The sequence below is a fragment of the Lepidochelys olivacea genome, assembly GCF_965140295.1.
Source record: "Lepidochelys olivacea isolate rLepOli2 genome assembly, chromosome: 11".
In the NCBI taxonomy this organism is placed as follows: domain Eukaryota; kingdom Metazoa; phylum Chordata; order Testudines; family Cheloniidae; genus Lepidochelys; species Lepidochelys olivacea.
The window spans coordinates 73,572,473-73,590,281 of NC_140421.1; the positions used below are offsets into that span (position 1 = coordinate 73,572,473).

Below are 17,809 nucleotides of genomic sequence, written 5' to 3' on the forward strand. Positions count from 1 at the left end.
AGGATGGTTGCCACTAATCTGGTCTGGGACCACCAAATTTTAGTAAGCCGGATATCAGATGGTGGTGGCTTTTTGGTTACTACCAACTTGAGCTAGATTCAGCCAGAGACCCACAGATAAAGGCTCCATATCCAATTAATCAATCCCCAAACCACAGAATTCTATGCTTATTTCATAATATAAGAGTTTTGCCATGAACTGTGGCTTTTTGAGCTGTAGGAAATTGTGTTTGATGTGCAAGTTATATCAGTGGAATTATTCTTGTCCCCAAACAATTACTGTACCAAGATGAGAGCGTAAAGACTTAAAAAAACAAATGCCAGGAGCACATCAAATTTGAAGCAATCAAATTTTTGAATTGCTCTGCTCCAGCACCAGTAGTGACTGCTCCAGCTCCATTCCAACTCAAATTAATTTTTAACTAAATAAAAAAGTGCAAACTGAAATTTTGAAAAAAACATTATTTTTATCCAGACTTTTAAAACCATTTAAATGTCATCAACAATGATACAAACTAGAATCATTCATAATTCATTCTGTAAAAAATTATTGCAGCAATCAAGTCGTCTTTCATAGCCTGCCGCAAATCATTTAAAATGAACTTTAAAACCAAAAACAGTCGCTCTATACTAGCTTGAGTTGTTGGCATGCTCGAAGCAATTCTACAGGCAGCCTGAATGCAGTGTGGGTAGCTGTGAATGGCTTCGAAAACAGACTTAACTTTTAGCCTACCAATAGACTCCATCGCCTCACAATCTTCCCGAAAGTTTCTCTTGAATAATGCTTCATTACAATTATGAATGACAGAAACTTGCTGGCTTCTTTCTTGTTTATCCAATTCCTTTTTGAAGGCATCATCTTCTGAAGAATTGGTGCATGAATTATCTCCATTTCCCTGTGATGGTTGAAGTTGTCTCAGGGATGGATGCTCGAACAAGTTCAGAGTGGAGACGGAAATTTGAGAACAGCCTGCTATTTCTGAAGGATGTGAACTTTCTGAAACCGCAGATTCAATTGTTGATGACTCCTTTTGTTGTGTTTCATTTTCTTCAACTTCTTTCGCTGAGTTCAAATGTAGCAATAGATTTTGTTTTTTGAGTTGTCGAGCAATATCAAGGAGTCCTTCCTTTGCCTTTGGTATTTTCCTTGAGGTAAGAAGAATCCGATACCGTGGGTCAACATAAACTCCAGCAAGGAAATGAATATTGTCAAAAAGCTTCTCATCGTGCTTCTGCATGGAGGATAGAATTCCTTCTGCAATTTGTCCACCATTTTCTTGCAAAAATTTTGACAGTTTTTGCCATTCCTTCATTAAAACTCCCAGGATTACATCAACGGCTTGAAGATTCACGATTGTTTTGGTTTGGCTTTGCCAAGAGGTCTCACAGGTTCTTCACTTTGGCCCACTCAGCTTTTTTTAACTTGAGTTCTCTTGTTCCAGCAGCAGCCACTTGTTCACAGTAAGATTGAAAAACGAGAAGCTGATCAATCATCACAAATGTTGAACCCCAGCGAGTCACAGTATCCAATGATTGTTACCCCATGTAGATCAAGCAGAACACTTCGAATACTTGGGGTTCGTAGTTTGACAACAACTTGTCGAATTTTTGCCAGGAATTTCTTCGCATGTTCAGTCTGGATTGCCAACTGAAGCGTGTGAATATCACACCTCATCAGTTGGACTTTTGAGTTGTCCTCATGAAGCCATGTTGGAAGTATGAGGCTAGGGTCATTAACCCATTGCGCAGCAGCATCCATGTTGAGTTCGATTTCATCCATTCCTTTAGTTCCTTCATCAGGTAAAATTGCTTCAGTTCTGTCCACATCCCTGTTCTCAGAGGTAGAAATGATTTCATTGTCCTTGCTGAAATTTTTGATGGCACACGTCATGTTTGCTGCATTGTCAACGCAGATGCTCAGCACTTGCATTTCACTGATCCCAAATTTTTCTAAAACAGCTTTTACTTGACGTTTCACATACAAAGAATTGTGATGCCCTTCAGTGTCGATTATGTCCAAGGTTTTTACCACTGCTTTATCTTTTCCTTCTTCGTAGTACTGAGCATTGATTGCAAGAAAATTTCTGTTTTCAGGGTTTGCATCCATTTTCAGGTTGCACAATTTTTGCTCCAAAGCTTTCTTGAGCTCTTCGCGACCAAACTCAGCTGTGCTGACAACTAAATGACGAACCACATCGTGCTCCATCGAAACGCCAAGCTGCTGACCCATTTCACGAGCAATTTTTTGGAATTCTTTGTTCTTTAGCCTGAAGGTAGTGATCAGTGTTGAACTCAAGCAAACCATTTCCATCAGCCCTTCATGGAAAGTATTGGCATCCATGGTGACTGTAACCTTTGAGGACTTCAAATATGAGTCAAGTTTTGTGTGCGCAATTTTGGGTTTCTTTTCAGATGAAGCGCCGCAAAAAATCTTTTCTCCAGGAGTTTTGAAAGAGCCAGATGAACATTGTTTAGCCACGTCAGCTTTCTGTTTTGCCTCATCTTCCTGGTCCTTTTTTGTAACCAGAGCCACATAGTTTTCAGGATGGTTATGTTTTACATGCCGCCAAAGGTTGAAACTTTTCACGGCACTTGCCTCACTTGTCTTGAAGCTACATGGTTTGAGCTCGCCATTCACTTCCTTTTCCACCTTACACGTTGCCAATTTCTTCTTTGCTTTTCCCAAAAGCCCAAATTGGGGTTTTTCAAATTCAGAATTAAGATGTCGTTGAGATCCTTTTCCGTAAATCGGCTATCAATCATGTGGGGCAGATTTGATTTTTTTGTTGAAGCCCCGGCCAAATCTTCTTGTGCTGGTACCGCATCCAAATGTTTCTTGTTATGATCTTCGAAAAGCAATGAGCAAAAGCATTACATTATAAAAAAAATGTACCTGCTTGTGATATCTTAACCACTTAAGGTACTTGGAATTTATCTTGGATTTTCTGGAAAAAAATGATCACATTTTCTTTCTACACAAAATTATTATTAAAGTATATTTTAATATTTTAACATGTTTCTTCCAGTTTTAATGAAGTAAGTACTTTTAATATACATAATATAAATTTGTATTTATAAATTGCAAGTTCATTTTTCTTATGAAATTTTGCGGTAAAAATATTAGAAATATTTTCCAAGTTTTTGATTAATATCTCAAAAACGCTTTAATATAGATATCTCAATGAAATTTGGTATGTGCCGAAGCGTTAATACGTGCTGTCGCTGTTCTACAACATTGTTGGGAAGTAACGAGGCTACACGTTACAAGGTTAAAAATAAACTTTTAACGGGAAAGCGGATTCAAATTGCAAGCAGAGTCCTTTTAGTAAAGAGTGCAAATTTTTGGAAATACGTTTTTGCTTCATCAGCCTGAATAGATTATACAAGATAGAATGTGTTAATTGCTCTATCTTGTATAATGTTTCCAGCCTGATGAAGCAAAAACATATTTCCAAAAATTTCCTCTCTTTACTAAAAGGACTGTGCTTGCAGTTTGAATCTGCTTTCCTGTTAAACTTTATTTCCAACGTTCTATCGTACAACATCATTCAAATAAAATTATTTAAACTGCAGGCGTCGTGAACTGGGGGGACTGGGCCAATTTTATTTAATATTTTTCAACTCTTTGACTATTTAACAGATGCGACTCTGGAATATGATTTAATGCTCAAACATGCATCTTAATTCATTTTGTATAATTAACCGTTTCCGAGAAAACTGTTCAAAAATTTTAATCTGCTTAGCTGCTTAGAATGATAATGATGATACTTATTACTTATTTTTCAACTTTAGAACCATAAATTTTAAACATAATAATAAATAACCAAAAATTAACAACTTATTATGGAACATAATCAGTCGACGACAAGCCTTTCTTGAAATATGAAATAAAAATGACCAACCACCAGTTCGGGATGCCTATGGTTTAAATAATTTTGGATAATGTAATACGGTAACACATACTAATGCTAAGACACGGACATACTTTCATTACTTTATCTTAAAACGTTTTTGAGATATTAATTAGAAATTAACTTTTCATCACCTCCTTGAAGGGACTGTAGCTCCCTTAGGAAGAATTTTAGGACACAAACGTTTTTTCTTAAGATGACCTAAGAATTCACCCCCAAAGTTGTGTTGGACATTTTCCAATCACTCTGGATATATCACAGAAATCACTCCTAATTTATGCAAAAATGTTTACTGTGTATTTATATGCCTGCTGCACACGACTTTTTCAGTAAATTTAAAATTACAAACAAAGCTACCAAAAGACTGTTGAACAGACGACATATAAAATAAGTCCATCAGAGTGATACGGGAGCATGTACAAATGAACAAATGTATCAGTAACTGGAGCTTGAGTGAGAAATGAGCTTAAGTGGTTGATATCTTTTGCGATATCTTAATACATCAATAAACAAAAACATTATTTTTTTTGCAATATACCTGTTTGTGATATATTAAATGTTGCGTCTTGCTTCACGCTTTTCCGTAATTGCAGCACTCAGCGCGTCTCGTTGATGAACCCTTACAAAAGAAGTATCAGCACATACTAATTTAACTATCTAACTAATCTATGCGAGTACGTACTCGTCTAACCTTGGCACAAGGGTGGGAGCAGTCTGCAGTGTTGCCTGATGTCTGATAATTATCTGATTCTTTAATAAAACATATCTCCAAAAACTTCGTAATTTTGTATCTGTACATTAAATCTTGATGGACGAAGTGAGAAGAACTGTGACATATTATGTAAAGTGGTAAAGTAGATGTTAATATCAATTGTTATGCAATCTGAAACTTTTTGGCACCTTTAGGACTTTCTTGCTAAATATCATTCATTTTGGATTGAAAATGGAAAAAAAAACAAAGCTGGAGCAGTGGAGCAGTCAAGATTTTCTGTGCTCCAGCTCCACTCCAGCTCCTGGCAAAAACCTGCAGCTCCACTGCTGTGCTCCAGCTCTGGGCTTCGCTCCAAAGCCCTGCAATGTGCAGTTAGCTACCCTGTGTCTTTCACTGTCCCCTTTGTGGGGAGGTGATGACAAACTAAAACTTGCTGAGATGTGTTGCTGTTAAATTATAATGCAGCCAATCTTAAAGATTTGGGGGGAGGAGGCCCTTGCGTGCTGCACTTCCATTTCTGTTTTCAGATCTCTGCTGTTCAGGGAGAGCAACCAACAAGGAGGCTAAAGGGAATGTAGGGGAAGAAATGCAATTTATGCCAACTTTGAGTGACTGTGTTCCTGTCATCCATCCATCAATACTGGTTTTCCAATAAATAATCCTAGATAAAGAGCCTTAATTAATCCTAATCTAGGTTTTAGAGTATTGCCAGTTTTGTGTCTTTCACGCTCAATTATTCAAAGATTTTAGAAGATTGCTGTTTCAGGACATTTTTAAAAAGGTTTCTGTTTAATTGGATCAATAGAGATAGAATCAGAAGAGAGAAGACCTTACTGAAATAATCTGTCAATGTGATCTTTCTTTCTTAGGCTAGATTGTCAGTGAATATCTACATTAAGCTCTTCAGTAGTGCGGTAGGTATTGATACTAGTGCAAAGAGTACCTGACATACAATTAACTGCCTGGACGGTCCATTTGTTCACAGAGAGATCCAGTGCGCACGTGCTGAGATAGGAGCAGGGGATTGGCTGCTTTGCTGACGAACTGTGATCCTCTTGGTGCCCTTGCTACTCTGGCAGTGCTCTCACTGACTTCGGTGGGAGTTCTGCCTGAGTGTGGAGGGCCGGTTCCAAGCGCTGTCAGTTGTCGGAAAGGGAGATGCAGCACTACTTACTCCAAGCGTGGTGGGATCATATCTATAGGTGCAAGAGAGTTGAGGGAAGAGAACAGCATTGGAACACTTGCATGATAAAGAGCAGGGGCTGCAGTGTTGTGACTCTCTGAATGCACATGCTGGCAAACACAACCCACGCCAGGGATCTTGCCCCTAATTCAGTTAAGCGTGGACACAAATTTCGTTTAATACCTCAGTTTATTTCTGAAATTACATCGGCCATTTGCACTGATTTTGCTATCTGTGAACCAACTCTAGAGCTGGAAACACTCTAACAGATCAGCTAGTCCCTCTCCTTTCATGTGCAGGATTGCCATTGGGTAAATTTACTAGTGTTTTCTGCAAGACTAGATTTAAATGGTGAATTGGTCCAGTTCCCTTGGGAGACTATTCCATAGGCAAGTAGATCCATGGGCAAATTTTTCTTGATATTTTTCCTTTCTGAATTTCATCCTCTTATTCATAGTGTGATAGTTTCCAAGATCAGGCGGGACCATTGTGATCATCCAGTCTGACTTCCTATATAACACAGGCCAGAGAACTGCCCTAAAATAATCTGTAGAGCAGATCTTTGCAATTTTTCTAAATATTGATTTAAAATGGTCAGTGATCAATAATACCCTCTCAAGGGATTATATCCTTTAAGCGTTGTAGATTGTCTGCCCTTAATCTTGTGCTCTTAGTTCAAATGCATACCAATGTTGGAGAATACTATTTCATTATGAGGATGACTTTTTGCCTTTTCACGTAGTTATATGATGAAAGTCCTTTGTTCTCAATGTTTAGATTATCCTTTTAAAAACAAACAAAAATTTGCTGTTTCATCACTAAAAATTGCTGCTTCAGTGTCATCTGCATGTAAATTGAAAGAGACAATCATTTTAAAGGGAAAAATGTTCAAACTTCATTGCTTATAAACCTACTGTAGAAGAGTAAAAGACCAAATCTAAAAACTAAAAATGATTTGAGTAGGCTTTATACTTCTAATAAGGATTTTCACTCAGTATTTCAAGACAAAGTCAGCTGGCCACTTGCACCCAGGGCAGCTTTCAAAAGCAAGTTTTGTTTTGTTTTGAAAGACAAAAAATACCATAATGTTAGTTTTTGTTAATGGAAAGCACTAAATCTATTCCTTCATACTAAAAGTGATAACAAAGGGTAATTGTTATTGCACAAAGTGTAGGAGGAAATTAAAGGTAAGCATTCAAATGAAACGGGTAATGTTTAAGTTTTATTGTGAGGACCACCATGAGTAAGCCATACTTCACAACGAAAGGCAGCAAATTACATTGCTAAATAGTTCTTTATTGAAGGTAGGAAAGAATGAGTTTCCTTTTATACGTCAGTGCTTTCATTCAAGATACTTGATTTGTTCTTAATTATTCATGGCAAACAACTTTGGCTGTACACTTATGATATCACAACCAGTTACTAAGAGAAATATTCTGTATATGGGTTTTACTGTCGTTTGTGGCTTACTAAAAATCAAACTGTCTACCTTCATGAAGACAGTTTTGTGTTTTTAAATTCCATTTACAAGAGCGTTCAGTGTTTGTACAACATGTTGCCTCTCAAGATTGTCTACTCTTACCGTGCTACAGTGGCACAGCTGCAGCGCTGATGCTGACGAGAGAGGTTCTGCTGTCGTAATGAGGTAATCTAGCTCCCGGAGAGGCGGTAGCTCAGTCAATGGAAGAATTCTTCCATTGACCTAGTGCTGTCTATGCAGGGGATTTGGTCAGTATAGCTACATCTCTTAGCGATGTGAAAAATCCACACTCCTGAGAGACCTAGCTATACTAAAATAGATTCCTAGCGTAGACCAGGCCTAAGTAAAAAGTCAAAGGTAATGTGCTAATTTATGAATGATCAAGCTGACACTTTCCTGGGAGCGTCCCCTTTGTCTTTTTAAACTGCTTTCCCTTTAAGTCACCCACATAAAGACTGTTTGTGGTAGAATCTAGGCTGATGGACTGTTTGAAACTGTGGCTATGTCTACACTAGAAATGCTACAGTGGCACAGCTACAGCTGTGCCACTGTAGTATTGTAAAAGACACTACAGTGACGAACAGGTTCTTCTATTGCTGTAGTAAATCCACTTCTCCAAGAGGCAGTAGCTAGGAAGATTTCTTCTAGTCTATGGTAGAGCTATGGTTGGCTTAAGTATGTCTTTCAGGGGGTGAATTTTTCACACCGCTGAGCAATGTGGTTTATTTCTGTGGAAATTCTGTGCCAAAAAAATTAAAAATTCTGCACACAATATTTTAAAATTCTGCATTTTGTCAAAATAACAATATAATCACACCAGTTTCAATTATTTTGGTAATTTACTTCAAAATACCTGTCAGCAAGTATGTCTGGAACAATACAGACAACAAAAAAGATTCAGGAAATACTTTTTGACAAATAGATTCCTTACTAGGCATATTAATACAGATCTCTGAGTAATAATTCATTTAAACTACAATACAGAAACATATTTCCTGCACCCCTCAGAAGCAGTGCAAAGGCTTGGGGGAGTCCATTACCCCCAATGGAGGACCCGACGGAGAAGGAAGTAATTGCTGGGCAGGAGCCTGGGTGTGAACTTGGAGGGTTGTTGTCTGTGGATGGGAGAACTATAGAACAGGTTTTTTTGGTGGCAGGGAGGGATTGTTAGGGAGCTGACCCTGGCTGACCTCTAGCCTCTCTCATTCAGTCAAGCACATCTGCCCCTGTCCCCAGGTGTCCCTGCACCCACCACTCAGCCACCCCCTCCCCTCATCCCCATGTGACCATGCATACTCTAAGCATTTAAAATTGGCAATAACTAAAGTATGATCAATATTTAAAATATAATATATAATAAACCAATTAATAATACAGCTGTTTATATAGCTCTAGCCACCAATGATATAAATAAATCCTTTACATCCTGTAATCTACAGCAAGCTCCTTTCCTGAATGCCCAGAGTTAAAAAACTATGGAGAGCTTTCCTCAGCAGAACTCAAGGAGCCTGCCCTGGGCGCACAAGCCCTATTTATGTGTGACTTATCAAGTGTTAAACGCTTTTATTTGTTATGGAAGAATCTACTTATATATTTCTCGTGTGTGAGCTGCTGTCCATGTTTGTGCACATGCTGCCCCCATGTGGACATTAAAAGGGATAAGCTATTAACTTAAAGCCTCATTCTTTGGTGGAGTTACATAGGTTATAGGACTCTAAGGGACATCTTGGATCACCAAGTCCAGTTCCCTTCTGTTGCAGACAACACCATAGAATCATAGAATATCAGGGTTGGAAGGGACCTCAGGAGGCCATCTAGTCCAACCCCCTTCTCAAAGCAGGACCAATCCCCAACTAAATCATCCCAGCCAGGGCTTTGTCAAGCCTGACCTTAAAAACTTCTAAGGAAGGAGATTCTACCACCTCCCTAGGTAACGCATTCCAGTGCTTCACCACCCTCCTAGTAAAAAAGTTTTTCCTAATATCCAACCTAAACCTCCCCCACTGCAACTTGAGACCATTACTCCTTGTTCTGTCATCTGCTACCACTGAGAACAGTCTAGAGCCATCCTCTTTGGAACCCCCTTTCAGGTAGTTGAAAGCAGCTATCAAATCCCTCCCTCATTCTTCTCTTCCCCAGACAAAACAATCCCAGTTCCCTCAGCCTCTCCTCATAAGTCATGTCAAGAATACTGTGGGAGACCGTGTCAAAAGCTTTGCTAAAGTCAAGGAACAGCACGTCCACTGCTTTCCCCTCATCCACAGAGCCAGTTATCTCGTCATAGAAGGCAATTAGATTAGTCAGGCTTGACTTGCCCTTCAGGAATCCATGCTGACTGTTCTTGATCACTTTCCTCTCCTCTAAGTGCTTCAGAATTGATTCCTTGAGGACCTGCTCCATTATTTTTCCAGGGACTGAGGTGAAGCTGACTGGCCTGTAGTTCCCAGGATCCTCCTCCTTCCCTTTTTTAAAGATGGACACTACATTAGCCTTTTCCAGTCGTCCGGGACCTCCCCCGATTGCCATGAGTTTTCAAAGATAATGGCCAATGGCTCTGCAATCACATCCGCCAACTCCTTTAGCACCCTCAGATGCAGCGCATCCGGCCCCATGGACTTGTGCTCATCCAACTTTTCTAAATAGTCCCGAACCACTTCTTTCTCCAGAGAGGGCTTGTCACCTCCTCCCCATGCAGTGCTGCCCAGTGCAGTAGTCTGGGAGCTGACCTTGTGCGTGAAGACAGAGGCAAAAAAAGCATTGAGTACATTAGCTTTTTCCACATCCTCTGCCACTAGGTTGCCTCCCTCATTCAGTAAAAGGCCCACACTTTCCTTGACTTTCTTCTTGTTGCTAACATACCTGAAGAAACCTTTCCTGTTACTCTTAACATCTCTTGCTATCTGCAACTCCAGATGTGATTTGGCATTCCTGATTTCACTCCTGCATGCCCGAGCAATATTTTTATACTCTTCCCTGGTCATTTGTCCAATCTTCCACTTCTTGTAAGCTTCTTTTTTGGGTTTGAGATTAGCAGGGACTTCACTGATAAGCCATGCTGGTCGCCTGCCGTATTTACTATTCTTTCTGCACATCGGGATGGTTTGTCCCTGTAACCTCCATAAGGCTTCTTTAAAATACAGCCAGCTCTCCTGGACTCCTTTCCCCCTCATATTATTCTCCCAGGGGACCCTGCCTATCAGTTCCCTGAGGTTGTCAAAGTCTGCTTTTCTGAAGTCCAGAGTCCGTATTCTGCTGCTCTCCTTTCTTCCTTGTGTCAGGATCCTGAACTCGACCATCTAATGGTCACTGCCTCCCAGGTTCCCATCCACTTTTGCTTCCCCTATCATAGAGTCCTGTCCATAAAGTTAATTCTCAAATACAGCATGATGCATTTTATAATTTTACATCATGATCATTCACAACAAATTCCTTCCAGTTTGTGTAGAGTAACACTAGCCCCTTAAGTTTGATTTAATGTGAAAGAAGCCTGTTCTAGGTTTCCTGCCATTAACTAAAATACAGATCTGGTGGCTAAGGCACAGGTCTGGAAAACTAGACCTGGGTTCTATTCCCAGCTTTGGTGGTGGCCTGCAGGGACCCCTTGAGCAAGTCACTTCCCACCTCTGTGCTTCTATTTCCCCTCTCACCTTTGTCTGACTTGTAAGCTCTTTGGGACAGGGACTGTCTTTAACTGAGTTTGTGCAAAGGCCAGCACAACAGGGCTGTTATGCATAAGAATGGCCATACTGGGTCAGATCAAAGGTCTTTTTAGCCCAGTATCCTGTCTTCTGATAGTGGCCAATGGCAGGTGCCCCAGAAGGAATGAACAGAATAGGTAATCATCAAGTGATCCATCCCCTGTTGCCCATTCCCACCTTCTGGCAAACAGAGGCTAGGGACACCATCCCTGCCCATCCTGGCTAATAGCCATTGATGGACCTATCCTTCATTAATTTATCTAGTTCTTTTTTTAACTCTGTTATAGTCAACCTGTGGAAATCCTTGCCAGAGGATGTTGTGAAGGCCAAGACTATGTTGTGTGAAAAGATACTTCCTTTTATTTGTTTTAAACCTGCTGCCTATTCATTTTATTTGGTTCCCCCTAATTGTGTTATGAGAAGGAAGAAATAACACTTCTTTATTTACTTTCTCCACACCAGTCATGATTTGATAGACCTCTATCATATCCCCCCTTAGTCGTGTCTTTTCCAAGCTGGAAAAGTCCCAGTCTTATTAATCTCTCCTCATATGGCAGCCGTTCCATACCCCTAATAATTTTTGTTGCCCTTTTCTGAACCTTTTCCAATTCCAATATATCTTTTTTGAGATGGGGTCACCACATCTGCATGCAGTATTCAAGATGTCAGCGTATCATGTATTTATATAAAAGCACTATGATATTTTCTGTTTTATTATCTATCCCTTTCTTAATGATTCCCAACAAATAATATGCAAATAATAAATAAGTTAAACAAAAGGGCAGACTCCCTCCCACATATAACAAACCTTGTGTAATAAAATCTCTTACCTCCCTGTCCTCTTTTCCTTCCCAAAACACTTGTGAGGGGAGGCGGGGGAAGGGCCTCTGCATCATAGCCTGAAGGTAAAAGATCATGACTATTTCAATGTGGGGGGGGAAGAGGGGGTCAGAAGTCCAAGGGCCCTCTCAGAGAATGCTTTACCAGTATCTCCCATCCCTATGTTTCAAGACTCCCATTGACTTCAACAGGCTTTGGATCACACCCAAAGAGAAGCCCCAGTGTGATTGCTATCTGAAATAGAGAGAGGTTCTCTCTCAAGTGGCAGATCCCAGGCCATTTAAGGCAGCATTAACACCTTTAAACTCCAAAAACCAATGGGCCTGAAGTGCACCTCATGAGTACTGTTGACATACTCACTTAACATGAAAAGAAAAGGAGTACTAGTGGCACCTTAGAGACTAACCAATTTATTTGAGCATAAGCTTTTGTGAGCTACAGCTCATTTCATGCATTCAGCTCACGAAAGCTTATGCTCAAATAAATTGGTTAGTCTCTAAGGTGCCACAAGTACTCCTTTTCTTTTTGCGAATACAGACTAAAACGGCTGCTACTCTGAAACCTGTCACTTAACATGTGGGCTGCTGGATTCCACTCTAGCTTCAGCTTCTGACTGGAGTTAATTCCTAGTAGCTTGTGGAGCATACGATAACCCAGTTCGGAGGAGACAAAGGAGTATCTTCTGTTCCAGGACTTGTGTGTGTGTGTGTAAATAAGTTACTGTTGGAATATTCCCAGACGGAGTGTTGCTTCCCTTGGGAAGCTAATCTGCCAAGCCCAGGATATCTGCTATGGTTTGGCAGAGGGTCAGTGCTGCTGTTAGAATGAGACACGGCTATTGATAAATTGGAGGATGATATAAAGCCAGTGCCTTTAGGGCCCAAGGCAGAAAGATGCTTAAGCACCATGCCTAATGCTAACCATGTGTAAAGTCCTATTGAAGTCAGGAGCCATAGTTTGATATCTTGTAAACAGCTAGTTTAAGAGGAAATTGCTGTATGAATGGATGGAAGTGCTGGCTGCACAATGAAAATGCAGATTATAACTCATTATTTTATTTTATGTATTACCATAATGCCTCAGAGACCTAATCATGGGTCTCCGAGACCTAATTGTGGTAAGTTCTGTATAAATACAGACCAAAGAGACGGTCCCTGCCATAGAGCGTTTACACTCTATAGTGCTGACAGACTTTCCTTAAAAGGGGCTGTGCGTAGATGTGAAAAGAGTCACTACTTGGAGAGATCCCTTCTGCATGGGAGGAGGCTAAGTTAATTCCACTTGAATGGCACTGGGTGTTCCAGCTTGTCCCTGTTCTACAGAACCTATATGGACCAGATTTAACATGTGGCAAGGACAGAAATGCTCTTTGCTGAGCCAGTGGAATTCACAATGGGAATTGATGTGATTTTTATAATATTCTTTCAAGCAAAACTTACTCTGCCTTCAGTTCCTGCTTCTCTTGGGGTGGGAGATGAAGGTATGGGAGAGTCATTGGCAGCGTGGCTCCTAAAAGACCCATATTTGTCTTGGCTAGAGGGCCCATCTTCCTGTCCTGTAACTTGTGGATGGTGCTGGCTTTGGAAACCTGGCTTCCTTGTTACACCCAGAACTCCTCTGGTTTTCCTGGTAAACACCATCTTGGAGATAGGGTTATAAACCCCCAAACCTGTTCTTAAAAAAAATCCCAAAAAACAATACCAGTCCTCTCCTGCCCCACTATACTAAATTGGAAGGGAAAAAGTTATCTCTGATTAAGGAAAAATCACAGTTTTGTGATAAGTAGTATGAACAATGTTTTTTCAGTTGTAGGAGAATTTCTTTGACATTATTTCATCCTAACTTTGCCAAATGATGCCAAATGAGCATTTATTTTTATTCATTTTCTGACCTTGGAATGATATTCAGGTTGTTAGTTCAGTGTTGTTTTTATGTTACCTATCTGTAATAGAGTGGCACGTAGATTTATATCTTAACACACAAACCATTTGGGTTTGTATTCAGTTGTGAATTAGCTAGCTAACTACTCATGGGGCAGGGACTGTGTTCTTCTATGTTCTAGACAGCACTGAGCACAGCGAGGTCCTGATTTGAACTCTTGGAGCACTACTGTAATACAAATGATTAACAGTAGTAATTGTAATTGAGTAACCGTTTTCTGCACCATATTACTCCTTTGCATTCTTGTGTAAATGTTTCTAGAGAAATGACAGTCCCTGAAAACCAAAAGCACAGCTGTGTTTGTGTACCTCTGTTTTTGAATTCATTGTCAATTGCAACGTCATGATTGGTGTGATGTCCTCAGACTTTATATAGATGGCACTGTTCCTCTGTATATAATTTCTTCATCTAAATAGTTGTGCGTTTCTAGCAGTTTCTTAAGCTCTTCAAAAAATGTTAGATTTTTGAATGTGCTTAGTGTTGCCACAGAGTATCCCTTTTATGGTGGATTGCTGCTTATATCTGTACTGATCAGAGCTGAACTGCAGCAAAATCCTAATAGCACAGCAAGGTATCTCTAAATGTTTCCATTCTGGTAAAGGGACACTGTTGACTTCAAAATCATGTTTCCAGCTGAAATTCTGTTACTGTTTGTTACATTAACCCTCAATGTTACAGGCAAATAAAACATTTGGGATAGGAATTTTGGGGAGACAAGCATGAATCTAATATTTTTGTTCTGTTTGGGTCTACTTGGCAATATTTTTTATATAAATCTTATGATGAAATGTCACAAAGTGATGAATTTGATATAGGAATAAAGCAAGGGAGTACTGTACAATGTGAATTTTCTTTATATGAAATTAATGCAATATATATTTTAAAACTGTTTCAACTTCAAAACTTTTGAAACACTTGGAGCAGATATTGAAAAGTATGGAAATGCAGGGTTATGTTACTCAGTGTTATCTATATCCCCAGGATGCACTGTTTCTGGGCATAGCAATTTTTTTGTGATACTAAGTTCCAAAAGCCGGACCACTTCTACACAAGTCAATAACTTCTCTTGCTTCTGTCTTCTCCTGAGTGTCTTGTCCAGCTAGCACCTCATCTTTCCCCAGTCCTATCCTCCTCCTCAGATGAAAAAGAGGGCTTGTTAGGAGCTCATTAGTATGATATTCCGGGGTGCAATCCTGACGATTGAGGGGCTGTATCACCACCTGCCCTGCAACTTGGGTGCCTCACAATGCTTTGCTGCTGTAGGTCTCACTTGGGCCACTCGCGGACAGCATGCTGGTAACACCCTGAGTGTCTGTAGAGCCACAGTCCCGGTCCAGCAGTTCTGCCCCCTGCAGCCTGTCAGCAACTCACCAGCCGCACTCTGGCTTCTAGCAGCCTTGGTTACTGCCTGCAGGGTGACCCCAACACACTGCCAGCCCTGGGTTTTCCCCCCAAAATATGTGTTCTGCATTGTCCAGCCCTCTCCTGGACAGTCCAGATGGTCCCATTGCCCTCTGAGTAGATCCATATACAACAGTTTGCTACTCTAAATGGAGTTACTTACACAATTTTGTTTAAAGACAACACTGGATTCGTTTTAATTAAAGAATAAAACAAGTTTATTTAACTATAAAGAGTTTGTGAGTACCACTATAAGGCATTTAAGTGAGCAATGGTTACAAGAGAAATAAAGATAAAATGCTTTCTAAACTTAACTAACTAGATTTGGGTCAAGTTGAAGTCCATTCCCACTAACATTGTTGATCAAATTCTCAGGTTGGCATCTACTTCCAAAGTCCAACACCTGTTTCTTTTGTCATCTGAGGTGAAAAGAGAGAGATGGATAGGGAGAGAGAACTTGGGGCATTTTGCCCATCACTTTCATAGTTCAGTCATCCTTTGAAATACATTGTACTGAGGATTACCCTATTAAAGTTCATTCAGACAGTAAAGAAGGCAACATGGTGTCCGGTGGTGAAAGAGGTTGCACACAATTTCTTCTCACCTCTGCTGAAATGCAGATTTTCCTTATCTCCTGTCTTCTCCCTCTCACTATCTGAGGACCCTGTTTACAACTTGCATGTAAATTGAGGTAAACACATATTTCTGTAAGATCTGCTTGACCAGTCCTGCCTAACTGGGGCTACATGGGTTTGAATATGTGCTACCAACATCATTCAAGGAGAATTCATAACTTTATATATAATGTTGCTACACACATTTCATCATTGTTATTGACCAGTGAGTGATTAGTTTTCAAATGATACCTCACTAGGCATATTTTTCACAAAGATTATTACAATGGTGTGTAGGTTGTGAATACTGGGTACAAGCAATCACAATTGGGCACTTGTAGAGAGCGCGGAAACATACTGCTGTCATTGGCACTTGTCTTTCTAGTTTCCCCTCTTGTTGTTTTCTTTCCCATGACCCCCTGCCATGACATCTTGTTGAGAGACTAGAGAACGATTGCCTAATGTAATCTGAGCTAACCTAAGGAACACTGTAGCTTCACACAGCGGTAAAACAGAGTTTTGCTGTGAAGAATGGTAGCACACCCTCTATGCATTGAGCATATTTCCTCTACTCTAGCCTCAGATCCCACCAGCTGAGAGATTGCCAGTAATTGAAGATGGTGTTGTATGTGACCATGTCAAGAGCTACTATTGGGCCAGTTCTTGTTCTGTTGAATATTTGTGCACATGGATCACCTGGTATGTTGCCAGGTACATTTAAAAACACTTCCATACAAACTCTTTACTGAAAAAGTAATAGAATTTAGATGCTGCATATTGATAGCCTCGTAATGGAAGAGGAGACCATGAGTGTATTAAATTATTTTGAATGCATTTAGAATAAAATGCAAGTAAGATCTCTATTTCATTAGTTGGGCTAAACTTAATCTACACAATTTAAGCGAACTCAATTAAAAAAAAACCAATATGAAGCTATTGTATTAAGCTCAAATTTTATCTGGGACAGAGCCATATGTGTGCGATTTGTTCATTTCACTAGAGATGGAAATATAGATTAATATTGATGAGAAAAGCATCCTTCCACTGCAAATGAAATGCCAGCGCATGGACGCTATTTGCAAAACATTAACGGAGTACAAAAAATCCATCTGTTTTATTTATATCTGTTACTGAGTTACAAAACCGAAACGTTCATAGAAGCAAGTAGTTGCAGCTCTCTGACACACCAGGCTTCCAGCAACTTCAGAGCTACCATTAGAAGAGTTAGCCTTTCTTTCAAATAAAGGCCAAATGGGAAAAGGGCTATATTGAAATGGGATAGGGAAGGGTGCAAGGGGCAGTCAGTTCATGCATACAGTAGAACCGAAAGAGGACCCTACATCTGCAGAAATATAGTTTAAGTAGGAAAAAAAAAATCATTTTTTTGTATTTGGTTTGCCTGAAGTAATGACTTCTTTATTGTCCTTTGCATCCAGATTACTAATGCATTTCAGTTTTCCAATATCTCTCTGAATTTCAAAGTTGATTGAATTATTTCCAAGAAGGATGGACATAACTGTGGTTTTTTTGTTTTGTTTTTTTCCCTTTTTTAGTATGGAGGACAAACATAAAGTGGTGAACCCTACAACTATCCCTCGCTACATCCCAGAAATCACAATTGGAGGCAATGAATTTGATAAAATATATTACCAATACAGATCGGTAAGAAATGTCTGGAGGGAATGAAAATGTTGTGGACAGGAAAGGTGTGGGAATGGAGAAGATATTCCAGACTATGGCCCCAACCCTGCAAAGGCTTGAGCCCACACATAAAGCGCTCTGTGTAGCTCAAAAGCTTCTTTTTCACCAACAGAAGTTGATTCAATAAAAGTTATTACCTCGCCCACTTTGTCTCCCTAATATGCCAGGGCAAGTACAGCTAGAACCACACTGCATAACTCAGTTATGTCAATTTTATGCATAATATGCTGATGTCTTTCCAGGAGTGGGGCCTCTTATCATATGTGCTAGCTTTGTATAGAACCCAACTTTTCTTAAAATCTAGCTCCTATTTAGGGGAAATAATGAAG

General features: G+C 39.9%; 1 protein-coding gene across 2 annotated transcripts in view; it reads left to right on the forward strand.

Moving 5' to 3' along the window:
* NDUFA10 (NADH:ubiquinone oxidoreductase subunit A10) overlaps window positions 1–17,809 on the forward strand; it is an 85,309-nt gene that overhangs the window by 45,188 nt on the left and 22,312 nt on the right. Inside the window, exon 9 of one of the 2 annotated variants that reach the window (XM_084643031.1) lies at window positions 17,333–17,441. The exons of the other annotated variant lie outside the window; for it this stretch is intronic. Within the exon in view, the coding sequence (XP_084499157.1) occupies window positions 17,333–17,441 (109 nt within the window). The remainder of the gene's footprint in view (window positions 1–17,332; window positions 17,442–17,809) is intronic. 2 annotated transcript variants of the gene reach the window in all.